This window comes from Ammospiza nelsoni, chromosome 5 (assembly GCF_027579445.1).
Source record: "Ammospiza nelsoni isolate bAmmNel1 chromosome 5, bAmmNel1.pri, whole genome shotgun sequence".
Taxonomy (NCBI): Eukaryota; Metazoa; Chordata; class Aves; order Passeriformes; family Passerellidae; genus Ammospiza; species Ammospiza nelsoni.
In genome coordinates, this window is record NC_080637.1 from 49,287,355 (window position 1) to 49,310,704 (window position 23,350).

The 23,350-nt window shown below is 39.9% G+C and overlaps 1 protein-coding gene across 1 annotated transcript; it reads left to right on the forward strand.

Annotated features, from left to right (window-relative positions):
- The first annotated feature begins 306 nt into the window (after nt 1-306).
- ST13 (ST13 Hsp70 interacting protein) lies at nt 307-23,350 on the forward strand. Its single transcript, XM_059471745.1, has 12 exons — nt 307-457; nt 5,038-5,095; nt 6,328-6,397; nt 6,502-6,572; nt 7,093-7,159; nt 7,725-7,809; nt 10,293-10,403; nt 11,637-11,739; nt 15,306-15,422; nt 16,161-16,224; nt 17,362-17,456; nt 21,575-23,350. The coding sequence occupies exons 1-12, from the start codon at nt 348-350 to the stop codon at nt 21,701-21,703; spliced, it is 1,080 nt and encodes a 359-aa protein (XP_059327728.1). The 5' UTR covers nt 307-347; the 3' UTR covers nt 21,704-23,350.

Here is a 23,350-nt window from a genome sequence, read left to right on the forward strand (position 1 = left end):
ACGGGGCGGAGCGCAACTGCCCGGCCACGGCTGCCGCTTCCAGAACGTTTCCCTCCCACGCCGCGGGGCAATGATCGGCGTGGGCGGGGCCTCGGGGCAATGATCCCGTGGGCGGGGCGGGCTGGAAGGTTCCACGGCGCCACGCAACGTTTGTGGGCGCATTCATGGAGTTTATGGGCGGGACCCCGTTTGGCATGGGCGGGGGCATTGGTGGTGGGCGGGACCAGATCAGTTATGGGCGGGACCAGATCGGTTGTGGGCGTGGCTTCTGGCGGGCGGGGCGGGCTGGAAGGTTCCGCGGCGGGTGGGCGGGGGAACGAGCGCGTCTGGGCAGCTGCCGTGCCGCCATGGACTCGCGTAAGCTGAGTGAGCTGCGGGCCTTCGTCCGGCTGTGCAAGCAGAACCCCGGCGTGCTGCACACCCCGGAGCTCGCTTTCCTCCGCGAATGGGTGGAGAGGTCGGTCCCGGGCCGCGGAAGGAGGCGCCGTGAGGGGCGAGGGGGGAGGGGTGTTGTGGCCCGGGACGCGGTGAGGGGAGGGGGGGCGTGTCTCCCGAGCGCGTGCCGGCGCGCGGGCGCGCCGCGTGGCTGGGCCGGGGGCGCGCAGTGTTCCCCTCGCGGGTCCGCTCGGTCCCGTCCGCCCTGCGGCCTTCCCGCCCTCTCCTCCCCTTCCCGCTGGGATTAATCCTGGCGCCTTAAAAAGACTTGTTCATTTTTCGTTTTGTTTCGTTAACTCTGGCTATTCGCGTCGCAAAAAGCCTGCCCCCCGGCCATCTCAGTGGCTGAGCTTTCCAGGCTGGAAAGCCCCCGAGTGATACTTACTGAGCTAATTCTCGCATTACGCAGCAGAGTTGGCTAGCCTGTCTTAAAAAGGAGCCGAGTTTGTGGGGAGCTGAGTGACGTTCGTTTACATCCTGGTACCCAAAAGCACAAAATACCTGGCAGCTACAGTTCCTGTCCGAAACGTGGTTTGCTCTTTGAAGTTTAATGTCTCAAAGGCAGTCGAATTCTCCGCTCCCTGTGAACCATTCAGGTGCCTGCTGTTAGCGCTGCACATACTCTGTGTGAGCGGGGCCTGCCGGAGCAGATGCTTCCCAAATAAAAATTCCCTTTGGGTTCCACCCTGAGCGCCCTGAAGCGCGAGGCTGGAAGGGTTGGGATTCTGTGCTGCTGGCAGAGGGCCCACAGAACCCCTGTGTTCAGCTACGGTGCCTCTGCTTGGCTTTTACGGCTGCTGTGCTAAAGAACTCTTGGGAAGTGAGGGATATACTTTCAGGTGCACATATTAAGCAAAGAATTTTAAACATTTTTATCTAGTGACAAGCTGGGATTTGTTTTAGAAAATTCGTGTTAATCTTAAACAGCAGGATTTTGTGTGTGTAGATGTATATATATGTACATACAGAGAGATAAACACTGGCATTTCACAGTATGTCCTATAATGAAAATGGCTACAATAAAGTGTTTATTTGTGGGGCTTTTCGGTGATATTTAAAGTTTTTCTGCATCTGAATAATACTGTGTTTGTAAAACCACTGGTATTTGACTGAACTTGGCTTTGCAGCACTGACAGTAGACATACCTCTGCCTAGGAAGGAGATGGATGTCTGTCTCATCCTACTGCAGGTCTTCTATTCCTTTTGCTATTGCATAAAATAGTGCCTTACCCTAGGCTTCTTCCAGTGCTTCTGTTGGGTAAGTCTGAAGGTGTGGACAGGCTGCTTGAAGAGGGAGAGGAAAGAGGAAGAACACTGACTTCTTTTTTACCTAAGAAAGTGTTAGGGAATGGAAAGATGACCATCTGATTTTCTCCATGTTAATGGGAAGGGCTTTAATTTCCAGATTAATTGTTAGAATTTGTACTTGGTGCTTGTCTTATAAATACAGTAATTACATTTAGAGCCATGGAATGTTTTTTACATCTAAAATCTTCATAAAATGTTTTTATCTCAAAAGTTTAAAAATACTTCAGAGCAGAACCTTCAACAAATCTCTCAAGTTTTCTGGTTTTCTTAATATATTTAAGTTAGATACTTGCCTAAGTAATACACTTGGATGGTGGAAGTGGTGCCCAAATTACTTACCATACAAAACTGTCTGGAATTCTGGTGGGGTTCCCTCTGCCTTTACATATTAGTTTTGTGTGCAGTAGAACTGTTAAGTGCATTATAAGGACTGATCATTCTTTGGAAACTGCTTCATACAGCATGGCCTGCCTTCAGGTGGGAATAAACTGATAATTCTTATATCTCTGTCTGGCTTACCTGTCTTAACCTGAAAGACATAAGTTTGTTTACTTAGGTAGTGTTAAGAGTTATTAGAATAATGACTCTATTATACTAAGATCCATCATTAAATTTTTTGACTAAAGTTCTGCTAATTGCTTTGATTTATTTTTTTCCTTAAACCTAGTGATTCTAATTTAAATTTTGCTAACTACTCATGAAACCAGAATGGGATGCTTTGTTTCTTATTAGCTGTTAATTTTGCATCAGTAACCTTAGGTCTTACCTGTTTTCATTCACTTGTTGTTTTCTAGCCCTTATTCTGCCTAGCTGTTGTATTTAACTCCTGTATTGATCCTCTTTGTAGAGAAAGCATAGGGTAGTGTATGAGTGTGTTTGGAAGGTGTTTTGACATTCCTTTTATCAAGCTCATTTTTCATAATTGCATGAAAATACAAATGTTTAACTTGAATTATTATGAAATGAGTCATTAAAGGAAACACATTTCAAAACCCTGCAACTGAACAAAGAAACAATAGCAATCTTTAAAAATAAGCCACAGAATCCCTAATTGATGAATAAGGCTTTTTGCCTTTTTTTGTTGTTTTGTTCAAATAGGTTTTTACCCTTTTGAATTCACAGTAATCCAGTTTCTCTCTGAAGATAATTTTGCTGTCAATAATGAAAGTGGTTGCAGAAATCACATTTGCAGTTCTTCCAACAAGTCATAAACGTGACAGTTTCCATGGCCCTGATGAGTGGAAATGTGCAGTCACTGTTGCAGTGGAGTCCTGACAACTCCCAGTTGTTCCTGGCATCACACACTGAACTCTTTGTGTGCCCTGTGTGTGTCTGTGCTTTTTCTACAGCTCAGTACCTGCCTTTCCCTACAGGAGTGTCTTGTGTTTCCATGCACTGCTGAGGTTCAATACATTGCAAACTTTGCATATATCCTGCTGTGCATTCAATCATTGTTATCAAATACTGGGTTAAGAGATTTTAGAGTAACTTGCTTTTGAGTTATTCTGGGATTATAACTGTAGTTTAAATAGAGATCACCTGGATAGCAAGAATAATTTCATGTACTCGGAGTGAAACTGTTTAGCCTTGGCAGTTCATGAAATAGCATATTATAAAACATGCATGTATATTAGTAAACGTTTCTCAAACTGAGCTAAACTTGGGTATTTTTGGAGGGATATGAAGAGAGCAGAGGAGACTGACTCAGTTGTTTCAGTCTTGAGGTGATTTAAGGTTTCAGCCTTACAACCAGCTAATACCATGCATGTTAGCTATTAACTCTGTTAAGATGCTTTGTAATTTGTGGTTTTCTTTATGCAGAAGAAAAGTTCCAAGGCTTCACTGGATGGTCCCTGTAGTCCTCTCCTTGGTTTCTAGAGACTGATAGAGTTATGTGTTCTGTTGTCAGCCTACATGTGCAAAAATTTAGGAGGAACTTAGGAATTTAGTTAGTCCATGTTCAGTGTTTTCTGCCTGCTGGATAATGATTTCTCAGACTGCAGTTGTTTAGTCCTTGCAGTATAACTTTGATTAGGTAATGTCAACATCCCAGGGACACAGAGATTGTTGCAATAGCTTCAGAACATGCTGGTGTTAGTCACTTGTTGGGGTTTTGTTGGTTGAATGGTTGGTTTTGGGGTTTTTTGACAGTTTTTCCTTGTAATGAGAAGCAGTTCTATGCTGTTTGCATTCCTTTTGCTGCAGGGCCTTGTGCCAGGACCTGTCAATCCTGTCAACTCCTTCTCCAACTCCTTTTACCCTTTCTCCCCCAGCTCATCCCTATCCCTGTCCTGTTCTGCTTCATTCAGGTTTGTTTTCAGCCAGTTTGAGGCCTGACTCTGAGGTGCTGCTGAGATGAGGGAGGAAAGAGGGGAGAATGACCTGCAGTAGCTTGACTTAAAAAGTTCTAACTTCTCATTCTTGTGATACAGTTTTGTGTTGCACTAATTCCTGAAAGTACATAGTCCTACATCCTTCCAGTTCCTCCTGCCCAGCCCTGTTTAGTCACCTCCTCCTCTCCCTTCTCTCCCATCCAACCACCTCTGTGGGGCTCCAAGGAATTGGTTGTGGAGTTCATGGGAACATTTTTATTGAAAACCATCTGTAGGTGGAAATGTGGGCCAGGGGATGGCTTGGAATGCTATTCCTTGTGGTGTGCTGTCATAGGTATGATTAGATGTTCCATCTAAGAGCTGGAGAATCCAGCATCTGCTTATTCCTGGCTGCTAATCAAAGTCAATAGCATGTGGAAGTTTATTCTGTATTGACAGAATTCTGTCTCCACCAAGATTGCTCCTTGACTGTGGTGAAGGAGAGGCAGGAATATTACAATGTGTAAGAGAAATTATTTTTTTTCTAGGCAGCAGGGTTTTTTAAATTGCATAGACATTTTAGGTTGTTCTCTTTAATTGTTTGACCTCTGTTAAAAAAATCTAATTTTAATAATATCTGTAATCATAGTATCTAGTTTTGAATCAAACGTAAGTTACATTTAAAGGAGAAAATCCATTTGAGCCAAGAGGCAGCTTTTCCTTGTGAGAAAGGGTGGGTGGGTGAAGGGTGATGCAAGTGAGTGCAAGTCTCAAAGGAGTTGTACAACAGTGTGCATTGGACTACACTGAGAAAAGTGTGGGGGATGTGTACTCTGTTTACTGCTTTGACAGTGAAATGAATCATCATGTTTTGTGTTATAACAAAAAGCTGACATTATCAGGATTTGAATCAATAAAATACATTGCACTATTTTAACAATCTTGCTGTTTTCTTTTGTCTTTTCTCTGTTTTGCTGAAAAGTATGGGAGGCACAATACCACCTGCTCCAGCCAATGCCTCCACGGAGGAGGCAAGTAAGGTGAGATATGAAGAATTTGAAACTGAAAAATGATGCTGGCAAAATTACTGAGAAGCAGAAGGGGAAAATTTGCTGTCAGTTTTCAGTCAGACAGGGGGGGTGAATTGTGAGAGTTCAGTCTGAAGCCTGCTCATTGTGTGTTTTAGGCGACTTGTTTCAGATGGCTTCCTAGTTAATTTCAAGTGTTATCATGCTCCATTTCCCTAATCCTGAATGCCTGATGTTCTCTGTAATGCAAATGCTATACAGAGTCTTGATTTCTTTTTTTGTTTGTTTTCTCTTGTCTGTTTAGAAACAATTTCTTTAGTCATTAGTGGATTATATTATAATCTTTTCATGAGAAGAAGTATTAACAAGCATGATAAGTAATGAAGGGATCAGTAGAACTGTCAATTTTTTAAGGCAGTATTGTGGAAGATGTTGGCATTTCTTGATTCATTTTAAGGAAGAAAATAAATTTGCCTTGTAGATATTTATATCAGAATTTTTTTTCAAGTTTGAAATGCTTTTGGAAAAAAGATGTTTTTTAATTTTTTTAATGAGACATTGGATGCTGGAATAACTGGTCAGAGCAATATGAAGGGATTGGGTGTATGTACTGAATATAGTCTGTGACAAGAGAAGTATAAAGACAAGCAGTTTGGATATGTGATAATAAACAGGTTATGTTAAGTTATGGAGTTCAGATGAAATTTAGTTAGAAGTCGATAAAACATTTGAAATTTTTGAAAAAATATTATGTGTAAAATAGTGCCATGTTCTATGGCAATAATCTCAGACCTTGGCAAATGAGAACAATATTTAAATCAGTGTCATCAGCTTATTGTTCCCTTCTAAAGGACATTAGCTTAATGGTATTAAATTGAGAGAATTTATGATCCAGAGAATGTGTGAGGGAAGGCAGGGAGATTGGAAGGGTTGGTTAGTAATCACTGCAAAACTGGATTTGAATTGGATGTTATTTGGATTATTTGGTTTTGGTTATTGAATTAAAAAATATGAAGGACCAGCTTTACCAATAATAGAAGCTCATGAGTCCAGATTTGGGCTCTGAAATGTTTGCATACATGATAAGCTTAATCTGAGAGGAGGGAAAAGGAGATTCGTATCTTAAAAATAAAATAGTTCAGCTGTACCACAATCTGATTTTTCTAATACATTGTTATTGATGAGAGTGGAAATAGAGCATTGGTCAGAAATAATGTGTGCTTATAAATCTTTGTCTCTCTCAGGGCAAAGCAGGGGAACACCCAGAGGAGCCCGTTGAACCACCTGAACCAGAAAGTGAAGAGAGTGACTTAGGTGGGAAAAACCGTGACATGATTGCATTTTGCCAATCTGAAAATGATTCTGAAAATCTTGTCTCTGTAGATGGAGCTTAGTCTTGCTTTTTGTTCTTCCCCCAGAAATTGATAATGAGGGAGTGATTGAACCAGACAACGATGACCCTCAAGAAATGGGAGATGAAAATGTGGAGGTAAGCAAATTTTCAGTGCAGCAGTAGGAAAGATAGGAGGCTTTGAGTGTAATCAAGGATAGCAGCTGAGGGAGGATGAATACTTTATTATCTGTGGAACCAGCTGTTGTTTTGCCTCATTTTCTTCTAAACAGAAAACTAACTGGCTTAAAATCACATTCCTTTCCTTTTCAAGGTTAGAGTCAATCAAAAAGTTCCTTGTGGATGATCAGGTCAGAAAATGCTAAAGAAGTTTATCAAAATACCCATGCAAACTAGATATGTAAGAATTCTACCATTATTCAACTTAGCTTTCAAGTCTTTTATAGCTAAAAATGATGTTGCAGCTAATGCCTTCAAGCTGAAAACAAAGGTTTTGTGGGTTTTTTTGACCTATGATTTCAATGCAAATTAAAATGAAGGTTCTGGAATTGGACAGCTGAAGCACTTTCTCCATCGGCAAGGTCTTAGTGTGGTAATTTTGGCCTGGACTCTACAGCTTTTGGGGTTTGTGTGTATGTTTTTCATTTTATTTTGTTAGGTAACTGAAGAGATGGCGGATCAAGCTAATGAAAAGAAGATGGAAGCAATAAATGCTCTCGGTGAAGGTGATAAATTGTTTTTTAGTATTTATTCAGGGACACTTGATTTGGTTTTCCTCTTACAAAAAAGAAGGTGAATATCTTGGGCCATTATGATGCTTTTGAGGAGGAGGAAACATACTTCTTGTTGGATACCCAAAATTACCTAGAACTTGAAAGCTTCTTCAAGTTCTGTTTTTCCAATGTAGCCATAGTTTGGGAAAGGTGGAAGGGGGAAGGAGGTACTACAGCATCTTAATTACAAATTGATCATTATAGTAATTCCCTCCATATTATGTTTAGTGTCTCTAGTGGCTTGTCTTAATGCAGTGAAAAGGTGTAAAGATGTAACATTCTGTTTGATTGCATTCAAAGTTAAATATACAAATTTAACTGGGAAAATATCTCTTCTCCTCAAGCATTAATTTAGGCGTTCATACTTCTGTAACATAGCAAGATGGAGAAAGTGATTTTTCTTTGTTGCTAGTCTTCTATCTAAGAAATGTTTAGGCACATAACACTGTGTAAGGCAGGTCTGGGAATTCAGATGTTATTACATAATCTTTGAAACTTCACTGGTACTTGTATTTAGGGGACCTTCAGAAGGCTGTTGACTTATTCACAGAGGCTATCAAGCTGAATCCTTGTTTGGCCATCTTGTATGCCAAGAGGGCAAGGTGAGTCATAACCTAGTGATTTATGTCTCTGCCTGTTCTGTTATTCTCCTTAAGGAGCCTGGCTATAAGGCAACTTGAGGATCTGTGTACACTTCAACCACAGGAGGGAAAGAAAAGTGTTCATTTCATGCAGTTTCTCTTCTATTTGATTCACCAAATTTGCTGAAGCAGCCATATAAAGAATCTTGGTAAGATGAAGCAGCCATATAAAGAATCTTGGTGAGAGAGTAAATAACAGAATGGTGCTCCAAAATGCATTGTGGTAACATTAAAGGCACTTTGCAAGAGGCACCCTGGCAGTCATGCTTGCGCTGCCTGAGTTAGAACTGAAGCACCTTTGCAGCTACATCCCCCACACTCACAGTCACATCAGGTTTCTTTACTGTCTTGACCCTGGGTTTCCCAGCAGACTCTCAGACATCTGGATTCTTAAAATAATTTAATCATGGTGCAATAACAAATTAACAGCTCGAGCTGGTGCCTCTGAGGAGGGATTCCATAGAAAGAAAGCCCTGGGCTTTTATACCTTCACAGTCTATGCTTGTGAAGGTCTGAGGTCATGGGCTCCTGCTGTGTCTGAGTGTCCAGTCTCCTGGCTGGGCCACAGGTCCTTGTGCAAAGGTTGACACCAGTTCTTGCCTGGGGCTTTCACCACCTGGAGTCCAGTCTTCAGCTGACACTGCAGTTGCACATGGAATATTCCTGCACTGAAAGTATTCCTCAACAATAGTGCTTTTGGTATGTTGAGGTAGAATAATGCTGGGTTACAAACACTTCTAAAATCTGAAGTGTGTTGTAGGATTAAGATGATGATTGAAGTGACACTGTTTAGATGCAAACTTAGTTAAGAATCCTGTGAATTCTCTCCCTGTTGTACCTACTAAATGAATTTGTTAGTAGAACAGGTTCTGGTCAACAGTGATATGTTTGAACATCTCTATCTCAGCCCATTCTTCACCCCCCCTTACTGCTACTTACATCTACCAGACTCCAGATGAGGCTTTGGGAACTTTGAAAATTCATAATGAACAAACATCTTTATCTTCCTGATTCTTCAGGAAGGCTTGACAGGTATGGGTGGCAGAAGGAGATTTTTTTTTCTGTTCTTACACAAAGGACCACTAACCATGGATGATATGATAATTTAGTGGATCTTTCCCATAGCAATTTTGTTCAAAGAGAACATAAACTTTCTTAAGATTAATTAGTGTTCTTTGTAATACAAAATACTGTTCCATTGTAATACATCTTGACTGGTACTTGCCTTGCTTTTTTTCCCTTTCCATATAAAAGTTTTTGCATGCAACACCACTTGTGTACCCTTAATACACTGTTGCTGTTGCCATCATAACAGTTTGTTTAAAATCTCTTTCAGTGTCCTGTCTTCTCAGGACTGGGTGTAGCAATGGAAAATAAGAATGTTAGGAGAAGTTTAAAAGTCCCCTCTATTTGGTCTGTTGTAGAAAGAAATTGGGATATTGTAAAACTTGCCATGCTGATCAAGTGCTAGGAGTAATCCATAGCTCTGGTTGTGAGGGGTTTGTGTGTTTGAGAGACATGGGGCTTTGTGGAGCCAGCACCATTGGAATGGCTCTCATTGATGAGGTGTAGCTTTGGGACACTTCCCTGACACCCTGTCCCCCGTTTGTTCCTAGAAGACAATGTGTGACTTTGTGCTTGCTTTATACGCTTTAATAATGAAGTTACTTACAGCAATTGTTGACAAACTGTTTTTAAATACATGTAAAAGGAAGATGTAGAATTAGATGTAGATGTAGAAGTTCTGGCATGGAATATGTTGAATATTGAAGACTTTTGTCAATTCAGGAATGTTTTTTAGTGTTTCCTTAAGAGATTTTTAATTTTAATTACTTGAACCTCCTAAAGTACCAGTCTACTAGTTAGTCTGAGATGCTTGGGTGGTGTAAAATTTTCAATTTTTACATTTAACTGATAAGGGATTGGGGCTTCTTGCTGAGTTTGTGTTTGTTTTGCTGCTTTTGATTTTGATGACTCATGTCCTACCTCCTTTTCCTCATGACTCTAGCTGTTGATCCTTGTAGCCTGTGTAACTCCTTGTGCTTTCTTTGTGTTACTGTGTTAAGGACTATGCAATGTGGTATGCAGAATATTGTTGTTGTTTTGTTTAAATTGCTAGTTGCCATTGGCCATAGACCCCAACCACCATGGGACTGTCCTTTGCATTTCTGTGTCCTCTCATTCTGCACTGAAGTTCTTGCTGGCAAGGCTTGAATCTGAACAATGAATGCTTTCAGTTCTTGCTCATGACTCACCTACAGTGCTGGGAGGGTGAGACTAAATTTTAGTGACTTTGCTATCTATGTTACTATGAAATCTTTTTGAACTCAGCTCTTCAAATGCATTATCTCACTAGCTTGCCTGTTAGTCATCCAAAATTATTTCCAGCTTAAGTTAGTAACTTGGTATTTCAATATGTATGATAAATGTTCTTGTTCCCACAGTGTTTTTGTGAAACTACAGAAGCCAAATGCTGCCATTAGAGATTGTGACAGAGCCATCAAGATTAATCCTGACTCAGCACAGACCTATAAATGGAGGGGGAAAGCACACAGGTAATGAGCTGCACCTGTACTTGCTATTATCTTTACTTGGGGGAATAGTTTTGTTCACACATTCTCTCCTTCTCTGTGCCTCTGAACTGTTTGTCTTGTACCTGAGACCTGTTTGTTAGCTGTGAGCCAAGAAACCATTGTGCTGAGTATGTGGCTTAGAGAATAGAAAGGATGGTCACTTACAGATGGCAATTTATGAGTAGTTCTCCTGGTGCTGTTTCCCCTCCACTCACCCTTCCTCTCTCATCTTCTAATGGCTTACTGCTTTTCTGAATAACATTTTGTAATTATTTGGTAAGATAGTGAGATCTAGGACTGCTTGTTTTATTTGTTTGGAGGTCTTTTGTTTTCACTTAGTTTGTTGGAGTTTTTTTACTGACCTATAATTCTTGAACATTTCTCTACTGTCCTTTTCCTTTAGACCCTGGAGCTCTTTTACATAGCAAATTGAAGTGCCTGGTTATTAGGGAACCATTTGTTGCAAAGAATGTACTTATTTTAAATGGTGTTAGGCTTCACTATAGTGAAGCTTTTTTTTTTAAACAGCAATAAATCAAGAAAAAAGGTGACAATTCTTATGGCTAATATAAAAGTGGAAGAAGTAAATGCTAATATAACTTGTATAAAACATCTTAGACAGTGTTTAGAGAGCAGTTTGTTAGTGTCTGCAGTTTTAATTTACAATGTAAAGCCTCAGAGTGGGAAGACAGGAGAACAGTTTTAATTAATACCTCTGTCTGTGAGCAGAAGTGCTTTCACCATTTAGCAATACCACCATTTGCTTAAATTTTTATTTGTCAAGAGTATGTATAAATTAATAGTAAAGAAGTGTGCACAGAGGCTTACCTGACTGCCTTAATTAAGATGTGGTGCATCCAGTCATGAGGTTTGAGTGCTGAGTAAGGGGGTCCACTTAAGCCTGGTGGTAGTAGTGCTTCATGTGTTTAGCTAGGGTACCCTTCTCCCTGTTAGATCATTCTTTATAGCAGACAATGACATGATCTCATGGAGGGTTTTTTACTTATTGTTTCTTCAAACAAAAGTTACCATAAGGGTATGAAGCAAACAAGTGTCCTCTAACAGTATTGTAGTGTGCAGCTTAGAGGAATCACCATGGTTCTTAAACTCCTTGTAGCTCTAGGTAAAATTTCTGACAAATGCATGGTCAAATGCTTTGAAGAGCTGCAAGTGTTCAGTTTTCCCTTCTGACTCTTGGTGTCTTCTGAATTCTAGACTTCTTGGTCACTGGGAGGAGGCTGCTCATGATCTTGCATTGGCATGTAAACTGGATTATGATGAAGATGCAAGTGCCATGCTGAAGGAGGTGCAGCCAAGGGTAAGTGGGGAAGAATGTTGGAGGTCTTTCCTGCATTTGTCTGAGTGAAACAGCTGCCTTCATATTCTTCAACAGGCATTGTGTGGAAGAAATGTGTTTGTATGTGTTCCAGCACTTCAGACTGAGTTTATAAATACTTCTGTCTTTAGTAACAGCTGTTTGTGGCTGTGTGTAGAGAAATCGAATGTGTGGGGCTGGGCATGTAACAGAAATATGAAATATGTTACTTTTTCAATTTTTAAAAAAAGAATCTGAAGCAGTTGAAGTTTGCCAGGTATTTTAGAATCTAGACTAAAAACCTTCTGAAAAGCAGAGATAGCTGATAATTGATTTTTTCCACAAGATATTTCTGAGTTGATCAAAGCTTTGACCTTAAGCACGTTTTCCAAAAGAAGCATTTTGCTGTGGTTTGTACTTTCATTAGCCCGCCCCATGAGGGCAGCCTCAGCTCTGCACAACTGGTTTTCAGCTGTTCTCCCCTGGCTGACCCCAGCAATCTTCTAAGGAGAAACTTCTGTAACACTATTGATAGCAGCTTTCTTTTTCATGTTTTTGCTGTTCCTTTGAAGTGATTGACACACCACAGATGGCAGCTGTTGCATTGTATTGGATTTACATAGGGAGTCTGGGGGAAGGTGGAGCCTGCAGGACTGGCCTCTTGTAAGGAGAGACCTGGAGCCAATTCCAGCTGGTGCCAAAGCCCAGCGAGTCAGTGATGCCAGTGGTGCTTCTGTGAAAAGATATTTAACAAAGGGTTAAAAAATACAGTGTAACAGCTGTGAGAGGGAGGGCAGTAAAGAAGAAAAACATGAGAGAAGCAACCCCTCCAGAGACACCAAGATCAGTGAAGAAGGAAGTAGGAGGAGGTGTGCTAGGCATGGGAGCAGAGATTTCCCTGCAGCCAGTGGAGAAGGTTGAGCAGGTTGTCCTTCTTGAGCCCATGGAGATCCACATGGGGCAAATCTGCCCTGCAGCCCATGGAGGATCCCATGAGAGAGGAAGTGGATCTGCCTTGAGGAAAGCTGCAGCTCATGGAGAGTCTTCTGGAGCAGGCTCCTGGCAGAAGCTGCAGCCTGTGGAGAGAAGCCTACACAGAGCTGGTTTTGTGGCAGGAGCTGCAGATCCCATGGTGGATCAGTCTGTTGTTAAGGCAATGTACCCTGTGGGTACACTGGAGCAGTTTGTGAAGAGCTGTGTGCTGTGGGGCAGGAAAAAGGGAGGAGTGGCAGAAATACAGTGTTGTGAACTGATGGTGGCCCCCATCCCTCTGTGCTCTTCAGGGTGGAAGAGAAGGGAATGAAGCAGTAAAACTGAGCTTTGGGAAGAAGGTTGCTTTAGTTTTGTCCTTGTTTCCCATCATCCTGCTCCATTTTTAACGGGCAATAAATTAAGTGAATCCTCCCCAGGTTGGGTCTGTTTTGCCCGTGATGGTAGTGGGAGAGTGATCTTGTCTTCATCTCAAGCCAAGAGCTGCTCCATCTTATTTTTCTCTTCCTGTCCTGTTGAGGAGGGGGGAGTGAGAGAGTGGCTTAGTGAGCATCTGGCAGCCAGCCAAGCTTAAACCCCCACATGCATAAACATTCCTGTGTCTACGAACTTCAGCTTTCAGCTTTTCTATCATGTCTTTGCTGTCTCCAGCAAAATGACAATGGAAACCATTTTACAACCTATTAGTCTTCTGTTTTGGAGACTATTGATCTGTGGTTAATTTAATTAGGTCTTAGGTCTCAACTGGTTTTCATAAGAAGTAATGCTTAGTGCTTGGCTGAGGGGGGAGCCTTTTCTTTCCCAGTTAATCTGCCTGAGCACAGAAAGAGCAGAATGAATACATGTGGTACATTGATGTGTAGTTGCTAACTGCATGGGAATTTGTGTATGTAGCTCTTGGAGAAACATAGGCTCTTCCCATGAGCGATTTTCAAAATGATGTGTTCATCTGATTTATTCACTTCAAGCTTCCCTAGAATTTTTTACTTTGTAGTACTTTCAGCTAAAATCCTAAGTGAAATTCTAAAAACATTTCGTTCATTTTGAGAAATACTTAAAAATAACAAAAATCTAAAATTTGGAAACTGTTTATACTTCAGTAAAAAGAAAACAACACTTACCTTTCTCTTAATGAGCCATTAAATGTCAGTGATGTCAGGATCTGATAGCAGGTACTGCATTCACTCCCTATCATTCCTGCTGCTTCTGTGGTGTTTCTGAGGGTTCCCAGGACGAGGTGAGAGATGAGAATTTGATTCCATGTTCTCAGCGGGCTGATTTATTATTTTATGATATGATATTATATGAGTGCTATACTAAAAGAAAGGATACTTCAGATGGCTTAGCAAGAACGATAATGAAAACTTGTGACTGACTTAGAGAGTCTGACACAGCTGGATGTTATTGGCCATTAAGAAAAAACAATTCACATGGAACCAGTCAAATATTCACCTGTTGGCAAACAATGTCCAGACCACATTCCAAAGCAGCAAACACAGGAGCAGCAATCAGATAATTATTGTTTTCATTCCTCTCTGAGGCTTCTCAGCTTCCCAAGAGAAAATCCTGGGCAAAGAGGATTTTTCAGAAAATATCATGGTGACACTGCCTCCAGTGTGCTTTCTCTGGCAGATGCACTTCAGGAATAATGTAGTATGGAAGGAGTATCTCCTAACTAAAATAAGTTGTATCAAATCTCTTCTATTTAAAAAGCAATTTTTTCCTTTACAGAATAAGAGTATTTCTCTAAAAGAATACAAGAGTATCCATTGTCTAAGTAGTATCTTTGTTCTTGCAAACAGATTTTGCTGTGCGTTTTTCAGTTACAGGAATGTTACAGAGTAACCATCATTCACTGTTTCTGAAATCATGAAACATTTTTTATAAGGTTATTATTTTTAAGGATACCTTCTGTTTTGGGAAACCAGTGCTGCCATTAATTCTGTTGATATTAAAAGTCCTGAGTGAGGAGGCTTGGGAAGCATTGTGAATTCTTCTTTCACTTGGTCTATAGATTTAATACATTTGGGGAAAAAGTTAGTAAAAGGAAGCAAACTTCCTCCCCACCAGCCCTTTCTTGGGTTGGTTGAGGAATTATTTGGTCTGCTTGTGTTGGTCTGTACATACTGTAGAGGCATCTGAAACAGTGATAACACTATCTAGAGTGTGTGTGTGTGCAGTGGGAATTATACTTCCTATTGTGCCTTTTTCCGGGACAGTTGCTGGTTTTAGCCCCAGAGAAATTAATATTTCAGCATAAAAGCATAAAGGGACATGGGATAAGGGACATGAGATGTTCAAGTTCTAACAATGATGCAAGTCCCAAAACTACTGCAAAAAAAAGTTCAGAGTGCATGTTCTGGTGAATCCAGTCAGGGTTGAGTAGACATGAATGACTGACTGCAATGGGAAGGAAATAGCAAATGGCTCCTAAAACAAAGAGGTTTTTAGGATGCAAAATCATATCTTAGTTTTAACAACTGGTAGGATGGGTTGGTTATACTTCCATGTGTTTTGTACTGAAATACATTGTGTGAGATGCTAGAAATGCATAGGAACTCCTGGTATTCCATTGACAGGCTCAGAAAATTGCAGAGCATCGACGGAAGTATGAGCGGAAGCGTGAAGAAAAGGAAATCAAGGAAAGATTGGAAAGAGTGAAGAAGGCACGGGAGGAGCATGAGAAAGCACAAAGGGTGAATATTCAGGCTTTAATATTTCTTAATAATTTGGAGAGTGTTAATTTTGGTTAAAATTAATTACAGAGGAAAAAAAATACTTTAAATATAAGTTTTAAATTTTAGAGAGTTGGTTTCTGTCTTGGTTACTTAACCAATAATGAAGTTTGGAGAAGAAGGCATTTCAATTCATCTGGTTTTTTTGCTTGTGACAAAAACAGTCTCTGGGATCTCTACTAATCCTGTATTTCAAGAAGTCAGTTATTGTGTGACTGTTCCAGAATAGGTTTCACTTAAAGTACTTATGTGTCCCAAAGTGGGAGGTTTTAAATTCAGAATAATACTTTGCTTCTCTTCCTCAATTCCTGGCATAGCTTAACTTTTTTTTTTTTTTTTTTTTTTTTTTTTTTTTTTTTTTTTTTTTTTTTTGTGCTTTAATGATGTATTTTAATATGTGAGGGGTGGGAGTTCTAAAAATACAGTTGGGGAGCTAAAACAAATCATACAGTATTAAGTATTTGTATTAAGTAGAAGCATACCCTGCATAACTAACCTGCAATCATGTACAAAATTAAGAATAGACAGAGCAATTTCTTGTCAGTGGCTTTGAAGATAGTAGAGTGCTTTGTTTCTTGTGATGGCAAATCTGCCTGAAACAGTCTCAGCTGTTTTTTTTTTCTCCTAAACCCAGTTGAGCAGTAGAAAACAGGCTGCACTTCCATTGTTTTGTGTGGAATGATGTGCTTTCATCTGCAGGAGGAAGAAGCAAGACGACAGGCAGGAGGAGCTCAGTTTGGTGGCTTCCCAGGTGGCTTCCCAGGTATTTTATTTTTAAGCACAAATACTTGAGGTAGAGGTTGCTGTTGTTTCCATATGGAGTATTATAACTGTAGTTTTTATAGCATTTGTTCTCAAGACAGAGAAAAATCTTATGAAGTTTAGAACTCATATACAAATAACTCTTGGAGCACTAGTGGTAAGAGGAATGGGATTCTTTCTCTTGAAGAGGGTTGATGCTGTGTAGCAAGTAGAGGGAAGACAGAAGTCAGTAATTAATAACAGAATGAAAGGATTTAGGTCTGGGAAAACAAAAGAAGCAGAATTTGCTTGATAATGTGTTTAAAAATGAGTATTAAAATGCTTTCTAAATTACTCAGGGTGCCTTGAATCCATTTAAGAGCAATAGTTTTAAAGTTGAAAATTTGGATTGAAGATGAGAAAAATCTTGTGCTGGTTGCAAGCTATTTTTAACAGAATAGTTTTTTAAAGAATGTAGTGCAGATTACCTTATAGAAAAGTTATCCTTGGCAACTTCACAAAAATCAGGTTTTCCATGTTATACAATGAACTGGGGAGGAACAGAAGTACTGATACTCTTGAAGATTGAGATGTAGTTAAGAGTTGAGATAGGCTGTGTGTGTGCTCCAACTGGATCAGCAGACAGATGGAGACCAGATATGTGTCATGCTCAGCACAGCTGGGGAAGCTGCAGAATAAGGATTCTATAAGACAACCTCAAGCATTTTGCTTCAGGGATGTTTTTCTTGGGGTTTTGTTGGAGTTTTTCCCCATTGGTGGCACAATTTTTCAAAACCTAAAGTTGCTGCCAAATATGGAATGTGCCTGGGACATAATACTGAGCTGCTTCTGCCCTGAATTGTTCACCCCAGGCATTCAATCTCCTTATGTTCCTGTGCTTGAGACCTCATTTTAGTTAACAGGAAAAGAACTGTACTCATTACAAGCATCCTATTCAACTGGGTTAAAAACATAGATGAGATAAGACGTAGGTGTTATCAGAAAGAGAAAGTGAAGACCCTGCTTTCCATTGAGTGGGCCAGCTGCAGCCATATGGAAGACATGGCTGTAGTGATGTGGTGAGGAGTAGGTCTTGGTCTTAGTGAGCATAATTACAGTATGGCTGAGTTGAATCACAAATCTTGTGTTGGATTTTCAGGTGGCTTTCCTGGGGCTGCAGGCATGCCAGGAATGGCAGGTGTGCCAGGTCTCAATGAGATCCTCAGTGATCCAGAGGTTCTTGCAGCCATGCAGGTGAGTATTTGTTAGAGTCAAAGCTACACCTTCTGAATGAGCCTAAGGGGAGGAAGGAGGATATGACCTTTTGGATGGCAATGGGGTACTTGCTTATTTCTGTTGTAAAATTCTTTCCTGATGTGTGTGATACCAGACTGTCTGGATTAAATGTTAGCTGTTTTGCAAACTAATGGAAGCTTAATTAAAGATGGCACACAAACCTTGCCCCCCATCTATGATAGGCAAAACTGTGTGTTCTATACAGAAAGAGTCTCCAATGGTCCTTTTCCACACATTATAATTCACTTGCTCATTTTTTGGATGCACACACTTTGTAGGGGGATAATTATGCACAAACAAAATTGATAATATTTTTCTTACATGATATATTATAATAATATTGTGATGAGAATTACCTTTCTCTTAGGAGATTAAATGTTTGAGGTTTTGCCAGAGACAAAGTATTATTAGAATAGTTCTTCATCTGGCATTTTCTGAAATCATATTGAGAAAGCTTACTTCCCTGGTGGGCTTGATTAATTGCTCAATGTCATAACTACTTCTACTCAAGAGAAGTATTTCAACAGATTAAAGGGAACGTGTCTGACAACACCATTTTAAGGGCAGGTGGGCTAGAAAATGTCAGAGCTGTGTAGTTCAATTTGCATTCTAATATGATCAAGTACAAAACTGTTTTTTCTGGATTGCTGTGAGTAGAGTTACATATTGTCCTCAGCTCATTGAAGTAAAGGCATCACAAAGGAAGCTTATTCAGTATGCCCTGGAATCACAAAAAATCATCACTTTCCATGCAGAAGTTAATGAGTTTGTTCCCTTAATGGTTGCTGATGTTGGAAAACACACCTTTACTTAGGCTGCCACAGTCAGCAGTGTTGGCTTGCATGCAAGCCCTGCAGAAAGGGCCCTTGATTGTAGCTGTCTTCCTTCCTGGCTACTTCCTGCTGCAGCACTGCAGTTTGTGATGAGAGGTTCCTGAAAACAGTGTTGAGGTGCAGCTAAATATTAAGTGCTTGTCACATGCCTTTAAGAAGACTCCATTGCATGCTGATTACATATGCCCCAGCATAGGGTAGGACTCTTGAAAACATGTGTGTTGACAGTGTCTTCTGATAATACAGGCAGGCTTTAGCATGTACAGCTATCTAGGTAGGATTTATTAGAACTTGATCTATGTCTACACTGCCACCTTTTCCTAAAATGTCCAGCTCTGCTTTCTGGTCTTTTCTGAATTGGCCCTGTAAGCTCTAGTTTGAAAAAACAGTAGTTTCTACTGCCTGGCATCTGCCCAGTGCAGCTGTGGAATATGTTGATGGATAATGTAAGCTGGCAGCTGTTATGTCTGTTATCTGAGGTAACAAAACAGTCTGAACATACTGAATCACACAAGTCACTCCAAAATTGATTTGTAACTGTAGAGGCTTTTCATAGTGAGGAGTTAGTGCCAAAATGGGAGTATTTTAAGAGTAAAGGCCACTACCTCAGTCTCTTCAGACTTGCTGTGATTTCATCATTTTGGAGACTGTTCTCTTTGAGGTAACACTGAAATGTGCCTGAATCTTGTAGCAATTCAGTAAACCTGACAACCATGGGTGCCTGAAGACAAGCCAGATTAAACTGATTTTACTGTTAACTTCATCTTGTCATCCATAGAAGCAACCAAAGAACCAGTGGACATGTTTAGGGGAGTTATTGCTTGTCATTGGCATAAATCTTGCCTGGGCAGGGTGTTGGCCTAGATGATCTCCAGAGGTCCCTTCCAACCCTAACAATTATCTGATTTTGTGATCTCTGCAAACCACTCTAGAAACTTCTTTCTTGAGGAAGATTTCTGGTTCCATTACATGCAGATTTATTTCTTCAGTTTTTTTGTTTTTTTTTTTTTTTCTGAAAGCATCAAAACTACTCTTGCATTTCTTTTTACAGCTTCTTAATGGTAGCAAGTTGTGACTTTTTGCAGTGGCTTCTAATGCATGCTTTTTTAGCTCATTTACCCCTAAGCTTTCTAGTCTCCAGAAGAATTGAGTGAAATTTTAGTGTTTTAATTTACTGGTTTGTATATCTGAAGGGTTGTCTAGTACTTCATATCTTGCATATACAACTGCTTTCTCTAGACACATGACATTTGCATTTTGGAGTCAAGTAGAAGTTCTTTTTATAAGGAATGATGTGCAAGATGAACCTATGGATTCCTTATTTGACATGTAGCCGTATGTTAGACACAATCTTCCAACAAAATGTGTCAAGTTGGAAAAAAAAAATAATACTCTTTTTGGAAGTATTATTTTTTCTTCTGCAACTAAAGACCAGAGCAGTAGAAAACTGAATGTCTCCCTAGTACCATTAATAGAATGGCTACCATTCCACCTTATGCACTAAACATTTCCCTCCAGAAATGCTGATATCCTCAGTCTTACACTTTATTTTGATAGTATTGCTCATCACTGTCAAACCTTGGCTGTTACAAGCACTCTCTAAGGTTGAGAGCTTCCAGGAGTCACAGAAGTACAGAATCACTTACTTGCTGTGAATTTATAGGAAAGTGAAACACACAGCATAAAACTGGAGATTTAACATTCATTTAGGAGTGCTTTGACACAAACTAGTGACTAAGATTACTTTGCTTTTTGTTCCAGATTCATATATAATGAAACCACAGACTTAACAACATGACAATCTTTACAATCATATATCATACCTATTTTGAAATCAATTCAAGAAGTCTGAGGTTGTGAAAGTCTGCCTTTTTTTTTTTTTTTTTTTTTTTGCATGGGAATCCTGTAAAGTGGAGAGAATATCTAATCTCTCTTTTCTGAACTTCAGCATTCTATTTTCCATATACTTTGCAGATTATCTTTTGTGAAGGAGACAACACATTTGTAAATCCTCCCATAAGACTGGACTCTTGGTTCCCAACTTGTATAAAATATGACTGAGGTGTGTGGGTGCTTTCAGTAGAGTCCACACCTACCAGATGCAGTTTAGGATCAGACTTGTTCAACAGCTTTGGACTGAGTCTGATGCTAGAATAGATACAGGATGATGTTATTGTAGCACAGACAGCTCTGAGCACACTGGTTATGTGGTGATGATTTCCAAAGGACATGCCTGCTGTAGCAGTGGGTTGGAAGTCTAGGAAGCAGTGTGTCTTTTGGTGAAAACACTTAAATCTCCTAGAAGGGACAGCAGATGAAATTACAGCTAACATCTGTGAATTATATTGAACATAATAAACTGCTTTGTCGAATTAAAGAAAATTGGAATTTTTTGTAGATACTGCTTATAATGGAAACATTTTTCCAGGCTGAGATGTAAAATTGTTACATGCAGAGTCATTATGTTCAAAACATACACAGGTAAAACAAGTTAAACCAGTTCAAGTTTGGTGGAGCCCCAAGGTATACTAGAAGTATGGGAAAAAAGCATTAATACTTTTTACCTCTCATACTAAATGGAGAAGATGGAGCTATTTTTTTGGGCACTGACTTTATTGAATATGTGGATGTATTTATCAGCTGCAACAGAGTAGTGTGATGAGAGACAACAAGGTTCTTTTCCAAGTGTGAATTCTCAGTGGAGTTGAGGAATGACTGAGAATTAGATGGATTTTAAAAGCCAAACATTGCCACATTGTCTGCTCACAACCCAACAGTCTCAGGCTTTTGCTGCTAGAATGAAAAAATGAGAAAAGGATGAGAATCAATTGTTGCTCAGAGCAGAGTTATCCTATCATGCATGCTAACACATCAAACTCCTATCTCCTTCAAAATGCATGTGAAAGATGCCTGAACAGAAATAATACAGTAGGTAGGTGTGGCTGTGTTTGATAGCTCCTGTTCTGGGAAAACAGAAGTCTTATCTGATCCCCCTTCTCATACACTGAACTATTAGTGTAACAAGTTCAGTAATGACTCAGTGACACAGTTTTAACAGCATGCACTGTATTATTGGGTTGTCTTTAGAGAATTCTTGCCAGAAGTCTAATGTAGTCTTGTCCTGTAAAAGCTGAGCAAGACTGGATTCATGTGGAACTACATAATCACTTTTGAAGAGTTGTTTTACAAATGTCCTAATTTTTCTTCCTTTTTTTCTTTTTTTTTTCTTCTTTTGTCCTGCAGGATCCAGAAGTTATGGTTGCATTCCAAGATGTTGCCCAGAATCCAGCAAATATGTCCAAGTACCAGAGCAATCCCAAGGTCATGAATCTCATCAGTAAATTGTCTGCCAAATTTGGCAGTAAACCATAAAATCCCTGGTTCTTAAAAATCATACCTGAATGGCAAGGATTGGATTTGGCTAACCAGTGTTGCAATAAAATAAACCATTTTACCTCTGATCTTCTTAAGAAGAGAAATGGGGTGTTCTAAGAGAACTGCTCTCTCGCCCCAGGTATTGACTTTATTCAATTACTGGTTTCTAGAACTCAAATTATATTCAGATGACCTAGTTTTCAACCATCCCTTCTTGTCCAACAGTTGCAACCTTTCATTGTAAGTGTTACAGACAGTTTTCTCTGAATTAATGTTCTTATAACAAATTGTAGTATTCCAGGAGTATAAGATAAAAACATGCTATTTTCTTTTTTTTTTTTTTATTGCTCTCACTGAGCAAAGGGGAAAGAACTTGAACGACTGAATCTGTCTTAATCCCCTTAGGACAGAAAAATAGACAGAAAAATCCCCCTTTGCAGGTGGGACAAGTCTGAAGAATTAACTGGATAAAGGAATTGTCCACAAATACAACTTTTTTTTTTTTTTTTTTTTTTTTTAAATGGGTGATAGGCTTTTTAAAGCTATTATCAGTATAATCAGGCTAGCTAGTTACACACTGGAACTTCTGGCAGTACTGCAAATACTATATCATTTTGATCACCACAACTGTGCAGCAAAGGTACAGTTCTACCCTTTGCACAACCTGGCATGGAGTACATATTGCTGAGGCCATAGATGTTTTGTTACTTGTTTGGTTCTTGTCCAGCACCTTTAGGTAACATTTTATTTATCAGTCTGGGTATGGGAGAGCAGCTTCCTGTCTGTGCTTGTACTCTTGTCCTTTCTCAGCTGGCAGGCCCTCTGCTGGCTGCACTCACCCTTCTTTGGGGCCATGCTTACCAGGTTGCATCTATTTGGAAACTTTAGGGAAGGAATCTTGTTCCCATCACTACCTCTGTCCCACTGAATGCAAGCCATCCAGAACATGTACATGCAGAGTTACACATTGGTGAAGGGGAGAGCACCCAACAAAATTGCAGCTCTGGGTTCTGAGTCGTTTTGGATTCTTACATGCTCACTGATTAAAATTTCTTGGTCAAAGTCCTGCTGTCTCTGTAGGGTGATGACTTGTTCTTCACCACATTCTGTAGTCTTCCATCTTCTCTTGTAGCCTCTTGTTTAAGAAAAAAAATCTGTTGTTGTGGTTTCATACCTCCATGGTTTTGAGGCTTGTGATACAGAGGAAAAGATGAAGTAATTGGAACAGACAGAACATTCTTCTAACACGTGCATTTATCAGCACGGCTATCTTTGATGCAGTGTCTGTCCTGATGATGTTCAGTGGATTTGGCTAACAATAAAGACAATTTTGCTTCTGTTTGTCTTGGCTAAAATATCTTTATGTGGAAAAAATGACCATAGTTACCTGTTCACCCCTTGAATTTCAAGGTTTGTGTTACCCTTTTGTAATTCTGTATCTTGAGCCATAACTGATGTTACCATTTTTAAACAAATCTGGTTTGATGTAGGAACTCTGCAGCAGTTGCAAAAAAGTAAATCCCCAAATGCTTTTTCTCCTACTAATGACCCTGCACAATGAAATGTGAATCTTTTTGCTTAAGAAATACAGTTCTGAATACTTCTCTTAGCCTTTAAAAATAAAGTATGGTTTTGAAAAACACA

What these genes read in the sequence shown, in the direction of transcription:
- ST13 (XM_059471745.1), top strand. Translation starts at nt 348, where the DNA reads ATGGACTCGCGTAAGCTGAGTGAGCTGCGGGCCTTCGTCCGGCTGTGC. An exon ending in TGGGAGATGAAAATGTGGAG is followed by an intron (nt 6,573 to 7,092) that starts GTAAGCAAATTT and finishes TTATTTTGTTAG; the next exon opens with GTAACTGAAGAGATGGCGGA. An exon ending in TGGAGGGGGAAAGCACACAG is followed by an intron (nt 10,404 to 11,636) that starts GTAATGAGCTGC and finishes TCTGAATTCTAG; the next exon opens with ACTTCTTGGTCACTGGGAGG.